General features: G+C 58.2%; 1 protein-coding gene across 26 annotated transcripts in view; it reads right to left on the bottom strand.

Annotated features, from left to right (window-relative positions):
- The window catches only part of plec (plectin), a 161,323-nt gene that overhangs the window by 30,172 nt on the left and 114,456 nt on the right, over nt 1-16,695 (bottom strand). For 19 of the 26 annotated variants that reach the window (XM_031903875.1, XM_031903876.1, XM_031903888.1 and 16 more), the window contains 10 exons: nt 14,838-14,927; nt 13,566-13,601; nt 10,748-10,825; nt 9,395-9,487; nt 8,384-8,550; nt 5,269-5,384; nt 4,652-4,758; nt 3,761-3,880; nt 984-1,079; nt 579-706 (listed from right to left, as the gene is read on the bottom strand). In XM_031903875.1, coding sequence (XP_031759735.1) covers nt 579-706; nt 984-1,079; nt 3,761-3,880; nt 4,652-4,758; nt 5,269-5,384; nt 8,384-8,550; nt 9,395-9,487; nt 10,748-10,825; nt 13,566-13,601; nt 14,838-14,927 — 1,031 coding nt within the window. The remainder of the gene's footprint in view (nt 1-578; nt 707-983; nt 1,080-3,760; nt 3,881-4,651; nt 4,759-5,268; nt 5,385-8,383; nt 8,551-9,394; nt 9,488-10,747; nt 10,826-13,565; nt 13,602-14,837; nt 14,928-16,695) is intronic. The other 7 variants (XM_031903877.1, XM_031903896.1, XM_031903873.1 and 4 more) reach the window with 1 other exon arrangement.

Genomic DNA, 16,695 nt, shown 5'->3' with positions numbered 1-16,695 from the left:
GGGCTCCAGCAGTAGGGGCCGGGGGGCCGGGGGGGGGGGGGTACCGGCTGCCTTTCCATCCTGATTTAATTCTCAAGTTCTGGGAATTTGGCCCAAATCTGGGAACATTTATTCCACAATTGGCAGCGGCTTCCCCAGGACAAACTGAGCAATGGGGCAATTAGCAGAGGGGCAACCCCCAGGGGCTGTAGGGACGGGCAGAGAATGAGTCACAGGAAACCACTGACTGGCGGTTTCTGACAGATGCAGAGGGAGGGGGGTGACGCGCCCCCCCCCCCCCGATTCCAAAACACGGCGTCTCTAACGCAAACAGCAGCCACCGCAGATGCAAATCTGTACACAAGCGGTTTCCATGGTAACTGAGCAACCGCTGTGAAACCCACAGGGCTGGGGGGGGGGGTATAGAAATCTTTACAAATCATTTCATGAAATGCCCCCCCAATCTGCTGGACCCTTCTAACAGGTGGCTCTACTATTAAATATATAATATACCCTACTATTACCCAGCACCACCCCCTCTAGGCCACTCCCCTGCAGCATGACCCAGGGGGGGCAGTATGGCAGCCCCCACATCTCACCTCTCCAGCTCGATGCGCAGCAGCTTCTCCCGCTCCAGGATGGACACGTGCAGTTTGCCCCATTCCTTCTCCACATCCAGCGGGTGGTACCCAGGGGGCACCTTTATCTGCCCCGACTTCACTGCACCCTGAGCAACGACAAATAGGAGAGATCAGACAGAAGGAAGGAGGGGTGTGGCCCCCAGATGGGCGTGGCCTTAGGAAGTTAGGGGGCAGGGGGAGGTCCCCTTTCTCTCTGTGTGTCTCTCGTTTCATCTGAGCCCAGAGAGCCCCCAACCTAATGATATAAGGACATGGGTGGGACTGGAAAGGCTAGAGGGGCGGGGTCAGAAAAGAAGGGGCAGGGCCAATGAAAGAGAGAGATGGGTGAGGGGCACTGGGGCAACAAGAAGGTCCCGTACTTACCTCCAAGGCCTGGTACTGCAGTTTGGACTGGTTCTTGTCGGCCTCCTTACTGGGCAGATCCGTCTCCTTAAACTTAAGGAACTGGCGCCACAGGATCTGGGAAAACGCGCGGATATGGGCGGAGTCAGACTATTACACATCCCCATTTCCCTCTAGCGCCCCCTACTGGCAGCCCTCACCTACCCACAACCCTCTACTATTCCCCCCAGCGGGACGCACGAGAAACAACTGTCCCAGGAGCTTATTGGCCCCACCCTGCTGAGCAGATTCCCCCCCACCGGGGGGCACAAGTCTCATGACAATATAATCACTGCACCATCTGATCACATGATCATGGGCATTCCGCATGGCTAACCACAGCCTTCTGGCCTCTCTAATCAGCCCCACACCCACTTATAGGGCACTGCCCATCATCACCCCCCCTTCTGCATTTATATGTGCCAATCTACTGCCCCTTCACCCCCCACCCCTGGCACAGGGGGACTTGCTAATATGCCCTAATGGGCCTTACTAAGGGCAATGCCAGGGGGCATACAGGCTGCAGGGGGTTACTTCTATTTCCCGGGCCCTACTAAGGGCAATGCCGGGGGGCATACAGGCTGCAGGGGGGTTACTTCTATTCCCCGGGCCCTACTAAGGGCAATGCCAGGGGGCATACTAGCGGCAGGGGGGTTACTTCTATTTCCCAGGCCCTACTAAGGGCAATGCCGGGGGGCATAGAGGCTGCAGGGGGGTTACTTCTATTCCCCGGGCCATACTAAGGGCAATGCCGGGGGGCATACAGGCTGCAGGGGGGTTACTTCTATTCCCCGGGCCTTACTAAGGGCAATGCCAGGGGGTATACAGGCTGCAGGGGGGTTACTTCTATTCCCCGGGCCCTACTAGGGGCAATGCCGGGGGGCATACAGGCTGCAGGGGGTTAGTTCTATTCCCCAGGCCCTACTAGGGGCAATGCCAGGGGGCATACAGGCCGCAGGGGGGTTACTTCTATTCCCCGGGCCCTACTAGGGGCAATGCCAGGGGGCATACAGGCGGCAGGGGGGTTACTTCTATTCCCCGGGCCCTACTAAGGGCAATGCCAGGGGGCATACAGGCGGCAGGGGGGTTACTTCTATTCCCTGGGCCCTACTAAGGGCAATGCCAGGGGGCATACAGGCTGCAGGGGCAGTACTTCTATTCCCCGGGCCCTACTAAGGGCAATGCCAGGGGGCATACAGGCTGCAGGGGGGTTTCTTCTATTCCCCGGGCCCTACTAGGGGCAATGCCAGGGGGCATACAGGCTGCAGGGGGGTTTCTTCTATTCCCCGGGCCCTACTAAGGGCAATGCCAGGGGGCATACAGGCGCAGGGGCAGTACTTCTATTCCCCGGGCCCTACTAAGGGCAATGCCAGGGGGCATACAGGCTGCAGGGGGGTTACTTCTATTCCCCGGGCCCTACTAGGGGCAATGCCGGGGGGCATACAGGTGGCAGGGGCAGTACTTCTATTCCCCGGGCCCTACTAGGGGCAATGCCGGGGGGCATACAGGCGGCAGGGGCAGTACTTCTATTCCCCGGGCCCTACTAGGGGCAATGCCCGGGGGGCATACAGGCGGCAGGGGCAGTACTTCTATTCCCCGGGCCCTACTAAGGGCAATGCCAGGGGGCATACAGGCTGCAGGGGGGTTACTTCTATTCCCCGGGCCCTACTAGGGGCAATGCCGGGGGGCATACAGGTGGCAGGGGCAGTACTTCTATTCCCCGGGCCCTACTAGGGGCAATGCCGGGGGGCATACAGGCGGCAGGGGCAGTACTTCTATTCCCCGGGCCCTACTAGGGGCAATGCCGGGGGGCATACAGGCGGCAGGGGCAGTACTTCTATTCCCCGGGCCCTACTAAGGGCAATGCCAGGGGGCATACAGGCTGCAGGGGGGTTACTTCTATTCCCCGGGCCCTACTAGGGGCAATGCCGGGGGGCATACAGGTGGCAGGGGCAGTACTTCTATTCCCCGGGCCCTACTAGGGGCAATGCCGGGGGGCATACAGGCGGCAGGGGCAGTACTTCTATTCCCCGGGCCCTACTAGGGGCAATGCCGGGGGGCATACAGGCGGCAGTACTTCTATTCCCCGGGCCCTACTCGGGGCAATGCCGGGGGGCATACAGACGGCAGGGGGGTTACTTCTATTCCCCGGGCCGTACTAGGGGCAATGCCAGGGGGCATACAGGCGGCAGGGGGGTTACTTCTATTCCCCGGGCCCTACTAAGGGCAATGCCAGGGGGCATACAGGCTGCAGGGGGGTTACTTCTATTCCCCGGGCCCTACTAGGGGCAATGCCAGGGGGCATACAGGCTGCAGGGGGGTTACTTCTATTCCCTGGGCCCTACTAAGGGCAATGCCAGGGGGCATACAGGCTGCAGGGGGGTTACTTCTATTCCCCGGGCCCTACTAAGGGCAATGCCAGGGGGCATACAGGCTGCAGGGGGGTTACTTCTATTCCCCGGGCCCTACTAGGGGCAATGCCAGGGGGCATACAGGCTGCAGGGGGGTTACTTCTATTCCCCGGGCCCTACTAGGGGCAATGCCGGGGGGCATACAGGCGGCAGGGGGGTTACTTCTATTCCCCGGGCCCTACTAAGGGCAATGCCAGGGGGCATACAGGCTGCAGGGGGGTTACTTCTATTCCCCGGGCCCTACTAAGGGCAATGCCAGGGGGCATACAGGCGGCAGGGGCAGTACTTCTATTCCCCGGGCCCTACTAAGGGCAATGCCAGGGGGCATACAGGCGGCAGGGGCAGTACCTCGATCTCCTCGTAACTTGCAGGGAATCTCCGTTCCTCGAAGACGACCGTGTAGTGACGGATCCATTGGAGCAGCACCGTCACCCTCTCGTAATACTCCTGCCACCTCAGCTCCAGCTCCTGTGGGGCAGATACAGCAGTGAGAACCAGCCCCAAATACCCCCTGCCCCAGAGAGAAGGGACGGCTCCTGGGGACAATGATTGGCCGACATGTTACTGCCTGTCTCTCATCTCTCGCACACGCGTGTAACACAGTCCCGCCCCTAAGCACTAGCGGCTATAACTGTGCGAGAGACACCCAATAATCTGTATGGCACCTCCCACCTATATGTACAAATACAAATATACAGAGAAGGAATGTTCTGGGCACACAATAAGCTGTACCCCCATACTGTACTGTCTAAGGGAAACACTATGGCACCCCCTACCCATATGTATAAATACAAATATACAGAGAGGGAATGTTCTGGGCACACAATAAGCTGTACCCCCATACTGTACTGTCTAAGGGAAACACTATGGCACCTCCTACCCATATGTATAAATACAAATATACAGAGAAGGAATGTTCTGGGCACACAATAAGCTGTACCCCCATACTGTACTGTCTAAGGGAAACACTATGGCACCCCCTACCCATATGTATAAATACAAATATACAGAGAAGGAATGTTCTGGGCACACAATAAGCTGTACCCCCATACTGTACTGTCTAAGGGAAACACTATGGCACCGCCTACCCATATGTATAAATACAAATATACAGAGAGGGAATGTTCTGGGCACACAATAAGCTGTACCCCCATACTGTACTGTCTAAGGGAAACACTATGGCACCTCCTACCTGTATGTATAAATATTTCCCATCAGCCCCGGCTCTGCAGTACTTACATTTGCCCTCACCCCATCCTGCACGTCGGGCACCCTGGGCATGGCGTCGTACAGAGAGGACACGTAGGTGATTATAGACTTCTCATCAGGCTGAGGGACATCGACATCTGTAGGAGACAGGGGGCGCTGTTGTATAGAGAGTTCCTACAACCAATGGTCGGCCATGTTGGCCACTTCCTTCTGTGCTGATGATCAGGAGCAAGTGGGGGTTCTGCTGGGGCAAGTGGGCGGTGGCTCCGGTGCAACAGGGCAGGAGTTGGCTAACCCTGTGCCCAACTATAGGGATACACTGGCTAATGAGCAGCAACTCCCAGCATTCCCTGCAAGCCACCGTGTGTGGGTTATAGTGGGTGGGGGTTCCTGAAGGGACTGTTACCCTGGCAGCAGTGGCGCGGGGGCAGTAACAGCGGGGGCAGTGTCTCTATTCACCCCCACCCCGCTGCGTTACTGTGTGGGAGGGGCCTCTTCCTGTTGGCACCCCCAAATCTGCCCTGGGCACGGAACCCCCTGCGGAGCTTAGTGTTGCCCCTACTGAGGCTGCGGGACTAGTGACTGTGCCAAAGTGACGGCTCAGACCCAACAGGGTCACATGGTGCCCCCCCGCCCCCTCCTCTTACCCTCGGGGTCCAGCAGTCGGGTGACGCCCAGGTCCCGCTCGGCCACCCCAAACGCCTGTTCCAGGTTTTCCAAGTTTTTCTGTCGGTAAACTCTGTTCATATCGATGAGCATCGGCCTGTGGGAGCGAAGGAGACCCCATAGTGAGAACTGTGAGTGCACACTCACCCCCCCGCACACTCACCCCCATGCACTCACACTGACCCCCATGCACTCACACTCACATGCACGCTCACACAGGCTTGGAGAGGGAAACAGAAGGGGGCAATGGGGGTTGAAGATCGCTGGGATGTGGGGGAAAGGACTGACGGGGGGCTCAGTGACTTCCCAACAACCCCTGGGGCAGGGAGTGAGGGGGGCATGTCAGGAGAAGGTCTCCGTGCAGCTGAGGGGGCAGAATGTTCATACAGGGGGGGCAGTCGGGTACGAGGGGCTTTCGGGGGCAGTTGTGGTGCCCAGTGAGTACCGGCTGTGGGGGAGTCTCGCTGTGAGTGCAGCACCAGGTACAGAGATCCCACTGAGCAGGAAAAGAGACTGTCGCTAAAGCAAACTGTGAGACAGAGACTGTTTGTAACAAGTGACCGGAACACAGAGACCCAGTGTAATGAGTGCGACCAACTGCAAGGGCCCCACAGATTAACCCGCCCCCCCCCCCCAGGGTGTCTCACAGCACAGATTCACCCCTAGGGGGTGTCTCATAGCCACGTGCACAAATTTACCCCTAGGGGGTGTCTCACAGCCACACGTACAGATTAACCCCCACCCCGGGGTGTCTCACAGCCACGCGCACAGATTTACCCCCAGGGGGTGTCTCACAGCACAGGGGCCACAGTAGAGAGAATGGCAATGAGATGTGGGGAGAGTAGAGTGAGTAAGGGGTAGGGGCAAGAGGGCAGAACTGGGGGTACTTGCAGACAGCAGGGACAGAAGTTGGCAGCGGTGGGTAAGGGGTAGGGGCAAGAGGGCAGAACTGGGGGTACTTGCAGACAGCAGGGACAGAAGTTGGCAGCGGTGGGTAAGGGGTAGGGGCAAGAGGGCAGAACTGGGGGTACTTGCAGACAGCAGGGACAGAAGTTGGCAGCGGCAGGTACGGGGTAGGGGCAAGAGGGCAGAACTGGGGGTACTAGCAAACAGCGGGTACAGAAATTGGCAGCGGTGGGTAGGGGTAGGGGCAAGAGGGCAGAACTAGGGGTACTTGCAGACAGCAGGGACAGAAGTTGGCAGCGGTGGGTAAGGGGTAGGGGCAAGAGGGCAGAACTGGGGGTACTTGCAGACAGCAGGGACAGAAGTTGGCAGCGGTGGGTAAGGGGTAGGGGCAAGAGGGCAGAACTGGGGGTACTTGCAGACAGCAGGGACAGAAGTTGGCAGCGGTGGGTAAGGGGTAGGGGCAAGAGGGCAGAACTGGGGGTACTTGCAGACAGCAGGGACAGATGTTGGCAGCGGTGGGTAAGGGGTAGGGGCAAGAGGGCAGAACTGGGGGTACTTGCAGACAGCGGGTACAGAAGTTAGCAGTGGCGGGTACAGGGTAGGGGCAAGAGGGCAGAACTAGGGGTACTTGCAGACAGCGGGGACAGAAGTTGGCAGCGGTGGGTAAGGGGTAGGGGCAAGAGGGCAGAACTAGGGGTACTTGCAGACAGCGGGGACAGAAGTTGGCAGCGGTGGGTAAGGGGTAGGGGCAAGAGGGCAGAACTGGGGGTACTTGCAGACAGCGGGGACAGAAGTTGGCAGCGGTGGGTACAATACAGGGGGGGTCCCTGCTGAGACAAAAGGATAAATAAATGGGGGGGCACATACAGTTCTTTGAGCTGCAGCTCTGAGCGGATGGAGTAGACGGACCCCAGGTAGGTGCTGCCACGCTGCTTTGGGGTGAGTCGCAGTTGGGGTTCACACTCGGGGGAGGAGACGCCGTTGGCGGTGGGTATTTCCTCACACATCATTACCACCTGGTCGGAGGGCACCGCGACTGGGCACGTGTTATACCGGGGGCCCCCCTTCCCCCTCCTCTTCTTCCTCCTCGGCCCGGTTCTGTTCATGATCCGACTAATCTGCCTCTTCTATTCCTGCCGCCGGTTCCGTCTCTCCCCCGCGCCCCCGGATCCACTACATGTGCCCCCCACCCAAGTACCAGAGAGGAGCGGGCACAACGCTGGGTACGATGGCGCCGCTCTACAGCTCGGGGTCCCACTGTGTCGGGGATCGTGTGTCTGGGACCCACAGCAGCTTTGGGCGTGGCCCTCCTCCTGCAAGTTCCAATGTGTTCCCAGGTGGAAGGGAGGGAGGAGGGACGCGAACTTTCTGTTGCCTCCGGCTGCCCGAGCGCTGCCTGTCTGTCTGCTGGCTCCGCCCACGCTGAAGGCAAAGGAAAGCGCCCATTCTGCTGGGGTTTCCTACAGCTCCCACAAACCTCAGCTACTCACTACTCCCAGCATCCTCTGGTGAGACCCCATTGTCACTGGGTGCTTCTGCCCCTTACCCCACTCTAGGGACGGGGGGCTGGTCCATCGGGTTGGGGGGGCAGTTTCTGGGACCACCGACTCTGCCAGAGCTCTTACAGTGGGGCAAGTAGGGTGGGACAGTGGGGCAAGTAGGGTGACTGGCAGGGAAAGGGTGGGATGAGGGAGACACACACACACACACTGCTTTGGCGGGTAGAAGGGATCATGTTTGGGCAGCAAAACAAATGCACTGTAGCCCCTCCCACTGGCACTGCCATAGAGACTGTGCCCGCTCTGCATCTCACTGGCTCTCATTCTGCCCGGTCTTGTACTATTAGGCTCCGCCTGTGGGGTGGAGCTAAATACCATGTGGGTGTCCTGGACGCAAGGTAAGTAGCTCTGCATCATTCCCACAGGCACCCACATATGCCCGTCAGTCCCACTGGCACCCACATACGCCCGTCAGTCCCACAGGCACCCACATACGCCCGTCAGTCCCACTGGCACCCACATACGCCCGTCAGTCCCACTGGCACCCACATACGCCCGTCAGTCCCACGGGCACCCTATGATTTACGTACATAGGCATGGGGGGGGGAAAGGGGCAATAATGCCATTACACAAACGCCCCGGCACCATCGCCATGGTTACGGGTCAGAACAAAGATGGCCGGAGCACTTACTTGTGTCGGTGGATGACGGCGTTGAAGAGACGCCCATCTCGCCAGCTGCTGGTGAAGTTGTCGCAGCGCAGACCCGGGTAGCCTTCCACCATGCGCTGGGACCACAGGAGCAGCTTCTCCTTGGCCGTCATGTCCTCTGATTGGCCGCTCACCTGGATATCGGAAATCTGCAGGGAGGGGAACAGCAGCCATTGATCAACATGGGCAGTGCCCGGGGCTACTGGGTGGGCAGGGTCACCAACACCCTCACTAATGAGCAGAACCTGCCCCCCAGCACCCGCAGTCACTCACAGGCTAAGCATGCTGGGAGATACAGGCAAAGAATGGATCAGTACTGGGCATGCCTGGCAGCTGCCGCCTCCTACACTGCCCACAGACCCATATGGACCCTGGGGAGCCCCAATGGCCTGGGGGTGAGACCCTGAGGTGCCCATGGGGCCCTGGCACAATCTCCTGAGCATGCAGCCGACACACAGCCCCTCCCCCAGTCTGTGCTGCCCCGGGGCCCCTGCTGCGCGGCTACTGACTGTGCCAATGGGGGCGCGCCAGGAATCCATTTCAGGATGACAGGGAGCTCTGTTCGGCTCTATCTGCCCCCTGGGTGCAATTTCCTTGGCATCAGCCCCTTTCCCACAAACATGGCAGGAAATGATAAATCCCTCGCTAAGAGGAACGGCTATAAAATCCGGCCGAACGGGGGGGGGGGGGGGGGGGGTGAGTCACGCGGGGGCCACACCCTGCGGTAAAATGGCAGCTGCTGCGCCCACACGTGATCTGCCAGTCGGGGATCAGACACATCCAGTCCAAAGTCTCACTGCCCAACATCTTGTCCCTCTATTGAGTTTGCCCCTGGCACCCGACTGGCAACCTGTGGGGCTGGCAAATACCCCAGGGGGGCTGGCACAGACAGTAACTATGTATTGGGCCCCTATGTAGTTAAAATGCCTGGCCATACCCATATCTGTGCCCACCAGTTCTACAGACCCAGGAGAGACAGAGACACCCCCTTACCTGGAAGTGAAGGATTATGGTCCATATCAGTCCCAGGGTGAGTTTGGGGTTCCCGTCTGCAATGTCATCATTTCTGATATTCACCAACTTGACCTGCAGAATAAGGATGTCTGGGTAAATGCGACCCCCATGAGAGAAATAGGGGTGTGTGGGGGAGTTGGGGTGCAGGAGAGAGAGGGGGGGGTGTGGGGTGCAGGAGAGAGAGGGGGGTGTGTGGGGGAGTTGGGGTGCAGGAGAGAGAGAGGGGTGTGTGGGGGTGTTGGGGTGCAGGAGAGAGAGGAGGGTGTGGGGGTGTTGGGGTGCAGGAGAGAGGAGGGTGTGGGGGAGTTGGGGTGCAGGAGAGAGAGAGGAGGGTGTGGGGTGTTGGGGTGCAGGAGAGAGAGGAGGGTGTGGGGGAGTTGGGGTGCAGGAGAGAGAGGAGGGTGTGGGGGAGTTGGGGTGCAGGAGAGAGAGGAGGGTGTGGGGGAGTTGGGGTGCAGGAGAGAGAGGGGTGTGGGGGTGTTGGGGTGCAGGAGAGAGAGGAGGGTGTGGGGGTGTTGGGGTGCAGGAGAGAGAGGAGGGTGTGGGGGTGTTGGGGTGCAGGAGAGAGAGAGGGGTGTGTGGGGGAGTTGGGGTGCAGGAGAGAGAGGAGGGTGTGGGGGAGTTGGGGTGCAGGAGAGAGAGAGGGGTGTGTGGGGGTGTTGGGGTGCAGGAGAGAGAGAGGGGTGTGTGGGGGTGTTGGGGTGCAGGAGAGAGAGGAGGGTGTGGGGGAGAGAGGAGGGTGTGGGGGAGAGAGGAGGGTGTGGGGGAGAGAGGAGGGTGTGGGGGAGAGAGGAGGGTGTGGGGGAGAGAGGAGGGTGTGGGGGAGAGAGGAGGGTGTGGGGGAGAGAGGAGGGTGTGGGGAGAGAGGAGGGTGTGGGGGAGAGAGGAGGTGTGGGGAGAGAGGAGGGTGTGGGGGAGTTGGGGTGCAGGAGAGAGGAGGGTGTGGGGGAGAGAGGAGGGTGTGGGGGAGAGAGGAGGGTGTGGGGGAGAGAGGAGGGTGTGGGGGAGAGAGGAGGGTGTGGGGGAGAGAGGAGGGTGTGGGGGAGAGAGGAGGGTGTGGGGGAGAGAGGAGGGTGTGGGGGAGAGAGGAGGGTGTGGGGGAGAGAGGAGGGTGTGGGGGAGAGAGGAGGGTGTGGGGGAGAGAGGAGGGTGTGGGGGGAGTTGGGGTGCAGGAGAGAGGGGTGTGTGGGTAGTTGGGGTGCAGGAGAGAAGTCGGGGTGTGTGGGGGGAGCTGTGCTACTGGGCAGTTGGGGTTTGGGGGAGAGGGGAGTGTGGGTGAAGTATCAGAGAAAGGCAATATTGGGGGGGGTGGGATAATTTGGGGGTACTTACCTGTCTCAGCTTGAGGAAATCCAGGGCAATCTGTACGTTCTGCAGTTTGTGGAAGCGCATTCTGCCCTTCTCCCGGGGCTGTAAGGAACACAGGGGGGGTTAGAGGGGCAACAGGGATCCAACCCACTTGCATTCTGCCCCACTCACCCAGTGTTACAGTCAGTGCCAAACACTATGTGGGACGTGCCAAGGCAGGGTGGCACGGGAAACTGGCACTACTGGGGCCACAGCATAGAGCAGTACCGAGTATAACTGCACATCAAATGGCTTTAGTGAGGAACCCACTGGGTATAACTGGGGCACCGGGAACACCCTATACCCGCTGTATGTGCCCTATACCCCCTGTATGTGCCCTATACCCCCTGTATGTGCCCTATACCCCCTGTATGTGCCCTATACCCCCTGTATGTGCCCTATACCCCCTGTATGTGCCCTATACCCGCTGTATGTGCCCTATACCCGCTGTATGTGCCCTATACCCGCTGTATGTGCCCTATACCCCCTGTATGTGCCCTATACCCCCTGTATGTGCCCTATACCCGCTGTATGTGCCCTATACCCGCTGTATGTGCCCTATACCCGCTGTATGTGCCCTATACTCGCTGTATGTGCCCTATACCCGCTGTATGTGCCCTATACCCACTGTATGTGCCCTATACCCGCTGTATGTGCCCTATACCCCCTGTATGTGCCCTATACTCGCTGTATGTGCCCTATACCTGCTGTATGTGCCCTATACCCGCTGTATGTGCCCTATACCCGCTGTATGTGCCCTATACCCCCTGTATGTGCCCTATACCCGCTGTATGTGCCCTATACCCGCTGTATGTGCCCTATACCCGCTGTGCCAGGCAGTGCCACACACTACATTCTGAGCAGAACTAGTGACCATCCGGCTGTACCACTCACTGCCAGCAGGGGGCGCTGCCCGCCACACAATCAGCCCCAGAGAGTCAATGCCCGGCGCTGGGTGGGACGGAGCTGGGAAATGACTGAACCTTCTGGGTCTTTGCAAATAAAAAATCAAATCAAATCAACTGCATTTTTAAAATAGTTTTAAAGGGAAACTCCACCCAAAGAAGGTTTCACAGAATGTTCCGGATACAAAGCAGCAGCAGGAGGCAGTTCTCCAGGTCTGTCAGTGAGTCACAATCCGCTACAGAGTCTCAGGAGTCAGAAGCAGCAGTGCAGAGAATATACTGATAATTATCACTCACTGTGCAAATAACAGATTTTAGGTGAAGTTCCCCTTTAACACCTGTCAGTCTATAGGACCCTTGGGGGTCACTGACCTCCTGTTGGATATTCCCAAGCCAAGGGGCCCCAGTAACTCCCAGCACCTCCTGTAGCCCTATGTCCCACACAGCTCCCCTACCTGCCCTACTGTGGGGTAAATAACTCCTGCCCTCAGGGGGGCAGTACTAACAGAACTCTGCACTATGGGAAATATCAGTCTGGCCCCCAATCTTCCCTCTGGGGTACAGGTTAGTATGACCCCCCACATTCACTGCACAGGGGGTAAATACAAATATCAGCCCCACGTTCACTGCGCACAGGGTTAAATATTAAAGGGGCAATAAACGCAAATCACGCTGAAACATGTTACTATGGCAACGCTAGACCCTCCCACGAGGAGCGCTTTTTTTTTTTTTTTTTTTTTGCATTGGCCACATATTGGGCACACTTACCTCAAGGTACCGGGGCATGCGCCTCCCACCCCACAATCACTACACTCCCGCGAAACCATGTTAGCAAGGGTTAACAGCAACACTCTGATTGGCTGGTTTCGGCATGATGTCGCCCCTGTCACCAGGTCAAGGCTGCAACAACCTTATAGCCAGGGGCCATCTCTGTGTATTCACTGTATATTGAATAGTATTTATTCATCTTGCCCTACTGTCTCCATCTTGCCCTACTGTCCCCATCTTGCCCTACTGTCTCCATCTTGCCCTACTGTCTCCATCTTGTCCTACTGTCTCCATCTTGCCCTACTGTCCCCATCTTGCCCTACTGTCTCCATCTTGCCCTACTGTCTCCATCTTGTCCTACTGTCTCCATCTTGCCCTACTGTCCCCATCTTGCCCTACTGTCTCCATCTTGCCCTACTGTCTCCATCTTGTCCTACTGTCTCCATCTTGCCCCACTGTCCCCATCTTGCCCTACTGTCCAATCATTTATTGCACATACTGTCATTATCTTGCCCTTCTGTCCTGGGTTTGCCCCACCATCACTGTATTTGCCCTAACATTACATCGCCATCTTTACCCCACTGCTGCCATCTTTGCCCCACCATTGCTGCTCTGACTGACTTGCCCTATGGGCACCATCTTGATCTCAATGAGAAGTCTACAAACCCAGACTCAGTATGGAGCCTTCGCTCCGGGGCAGCAGTGAGTGGGAGAGAGTGGGGGGCACAAGGGATAAAGGCGGGTGAGGTTGGCATCACGCATGACTCCCTGCCCATCACCTGTAGAACATGGCACTCACAGGAAGTGACATCACACACAGAACTTGCTGGTGTCACCTACACAACTGTGCGCTCAGAAGAGACGTCACACAGAGAAGGTCTCACACACAGGAAGTGACCTCACAGGGGGAACGCAGGAAGCCAGAGTTCAGTAACCAATCAGCATTTAGCTCTGACTGGTCTGTGGGAGTGAAAGTGATGCAGTGAGTGATTGGTTGCTATGGATTAGTGGGCGGTGGCCGTTGCTTGGCAGCCTAAGCAGGAACATGGCGCCTCTGGCAGAAAGTGACATCATCCCATTTCCCGGCCAATGGCAGAGCAGCATGCAAGGACGTGCTATTTGGCACTCACCAACCGCAAGTTCCTGATAACGTCCCGTTCCCGCGGCTACCCAGCATGAGCAGTGCAAGACGAGGGGCAAAGGGCAGAGGGCAAAGGTCAGGGCAGAGTCCGGCAAACAGGAATAAAAATAAATAAGGGAAAGAAACGGTTTGATCCGAGCAGAGTTGTTAATTGGTTAAACAGACAGTGATCATGAGCGTGAGAGGCGGGTCACACAGGGGTGGTAGGAGGAGCTTAGAGTTCCCTGAGCAGCGTTACCCCACTGCCCCCGCCACTCACCCTACGTGGGGCCCAACCCCCCAAATCTGAAAGTGACAAGATAGCATTCTGGGAAATGGAACCAGAATAAGCAGTGAGGCCACTCCCACCAGGAAGTAGATACAAGTCCTGTCAGAGACAGGAAATGATGTAACCGCCACAAGGGTAAAATGTCTGACTGCCACTAAGGGTTAAATCCTGCCCACGGCAGAGGGAGGAAATTCCCAGTTTATTGCCGTTGGTTGGAGTCGCTACATTCCTCACACAAAGCCCCTTCCTGTTACTGCTCGCCGAGGCCCCGCCCCTTTCCTTCATTGTGTGACTCCTGGGGGGGGGAAACAGGAACCCAGCTGCCCCAGGGGGCAATAGGGGAATGGCACAGGTGGCCATGTTGGCTAGCAATAGCCTCCAACCGAGGCTGCTGGGAGTTGTGCAATGGAACAGGGCTAAAGCCATTGCAAATCCCCATGTTTTTACCCACAATGCAGCAGTGATTCTTTCATCACCCCAAGTTCTCCATGCTGGGCCTTTGGCACAATGTCGGGGTGCAGAACAGCGGCTATACCGTGGGCAATAAATGCCTAATGGATTATCCTGGCCTGGCTGAGCATGATGGGAGCTGTAGTTGAGCAGCAGGGGCAGCAGATTTTATACCTCCATGAATTAAGTTGATGCTGTTTGTACCTAGAAATCCCCAAACTTCTTTCAGTATCTACTTAGCCCCCCTTAAATCAAGGGCCGGACCCTAGAAATTCCCAGAAATCTAATAACCCCCCACACTGTGCCCCCCTCGCAGACATGAAGGCCTTTCCCACCCCATGTAGCTCCGACCTAGCAACGAGCTCCAGGTGATTGGGGGGGGGGGGGGGGGGGGAGATGCGCATGAGGCAGACGGGGTACAAAGAGCATTTGGGGGGCAGGAATGGGAGGGGTATTAGTGTGAGGAAAGGGTTAAAGACCAGAAATCCAGCGCGGCATAAGCTGCCCTCCGGCCACACCGTGAGCGCCACGTGGGCAACTTACCAGGGTCTCCCCCGAGAGCACCTCCAGCAGGGAGATGAGGTTGTGCCCATCCCGAAGGTCTTCGTACAGATCGTTGACGTGACGCTGGGCCTGGGGGGTAAAGAACGGAGACGGTGAAACTATTGCCCCAACTGCCCCTGGGTAATCCCTCCCACTTCTATGGAATCCAGCAGCCCCCCAATATCAGCACACAAATAGCCCCAATGCCATCAGCCCCCCCCCCCCATGGCCCCGCAGAGACCGGTGCGGCCCGCGGCATGAGCAGAATTAAAGGCAAACTTCCCACACGTTGGAATAAATGAGACTGAGGGATTTATGGTCTGTTTGTTCTGCTCGTCACCCGTGTCGCCTGGCAGCAGTGCTGTAAATGCGCCTTTGCCATAAAGGGTAACTGAACCTCCCAGTGAGACCCTGAGTCTGTGTGCACAATCCCTGCCATAAAGCAAAGCAGAGTTGCCGTTTGTTGCCGGACAGGAAGTAGAGAAAGTCACATGTTGAAGAGACCCCCCACACACTCACATAAATACCCTCATTGAATTACACTGTATTACAGCCCTAATTGCAACGCGGCCCTTAGAGTTAGCCCCTCCCAGCTGGGGCCCCGCAGGGACACTTACCCAGGGTGTCGGGAAATCTACGCCCTTCTGTATCTGAAAGGGAATTTAACCTTTAACCCGGGGAGTGGCCGTGACTCCGCCCAGCCTGACTGGGATCCAATCCCAGAGAGATGGGGCTCAGCGCTGCTTAGCAGATATGGGCCAGTTAGCAGGGATGGCACTGATGCCCAGCAGGGAGAATGTGCCAAGGAGGGGTTCAATGCCAGGGTTGTATTACTGTATTGCCCCCGAGCATCCAATACTGAAAATTTCACAGAATCCTCAGCTGCCTTCCCTGATGTTTCAGTAAATCTGAGCAGAATCCCAGGGGGGCTGCCGGCTGTACTACAGGGGGTAAGGGGGGCTGCCGGCTGTACTACAGTGGGTAAGGGGGGCTGCCGGCTGTACTACAGGGGGTAAGGGGGCTGCCGGCTGTACTACAGGGGGTAAGGCGGGCTGCCGGCTGTACTACAGGGGGTAAGGCGGGCTGCCGGCTGTACTACAGGGGGTAAGGGGGGCTGCCGGCTGTACTACAGGGGGTAAGGGGGGCTGCCGGCTGTACTACAGTGGGTAAGGGGGGCTGCCGGCTGTACTACAGGGGGTAAGGGGGGCTGCCGGCTGTACTACAGGGGGTAAGGCGGGCTGCCGGCTGTACTACAGGGTAAGGCGGCTGCCGGCTGTACTCAGGGGTAAGGCGGGGCTGCCGGCTGTACTACAGGGGGTAAGGGGGGCTGCCGGCTGTACTACCAGGGGGTAAGGGGGCTGCCGGCTGTACTACAGGGGTAAGGGGGGCTGCCGGCTGTACTACAGGGAGGTAAGGGGGGGCTGCCGGCTGTACTACAGGGGGTAAGGGGGGCTGCCGGCTGTACTACAGGGGGTAAGGGGGGCTGCCGGCTGTACTACAGGGGGTAAGGGGGGCTGCCGGCTGTACTACAGGGGGTAAGGGGGGCTGCCGGCTGTACTACAGGGGGTAAGGCGGGCTGCCGGCTGTACTACAGGGGGTAAGGGGGCTGCCGGCTGTACTACAGGGGGTTAAGGGGGCTGCCGGCTGTACTACAGGGGGTAAGGGGGGGGCTGCCGGCTGTACTACAGGGGGTAAGGGGGGCTGCCGGCTGTACTACAGGGGGTAAGGGGGCTGCCGGCTGTACTACAGGGGGTAAGGGGGCTTGCCGGCTGTACTACAGGGGGTAAGGGGCTGCCGGCTGTACTACAGGGGGTAAGGGGGCTGCCGGCTGTACTACAGGGGGTAAGGGGGGCTGCCG

The sequence above is a fragment of the Xenopus tropicalis genome, chromosome 6 (assembly GCF_000004195.4).
Source record: "Xenopus tropicalis strain Nigerian chromosome 6, UCB_Xtro_10.0, whole genome shotgun sequence".
In the NCBI taxonomy this organism is placed as follows: Eukaryota; Metazoa; Chordata; class Amphibia; order Anura; family Pipidae; genus Xenopus; species Xenopus tropicalis.
This window is presented reverse-complemented; position numbering and strand designations above follow the sequence as displayed.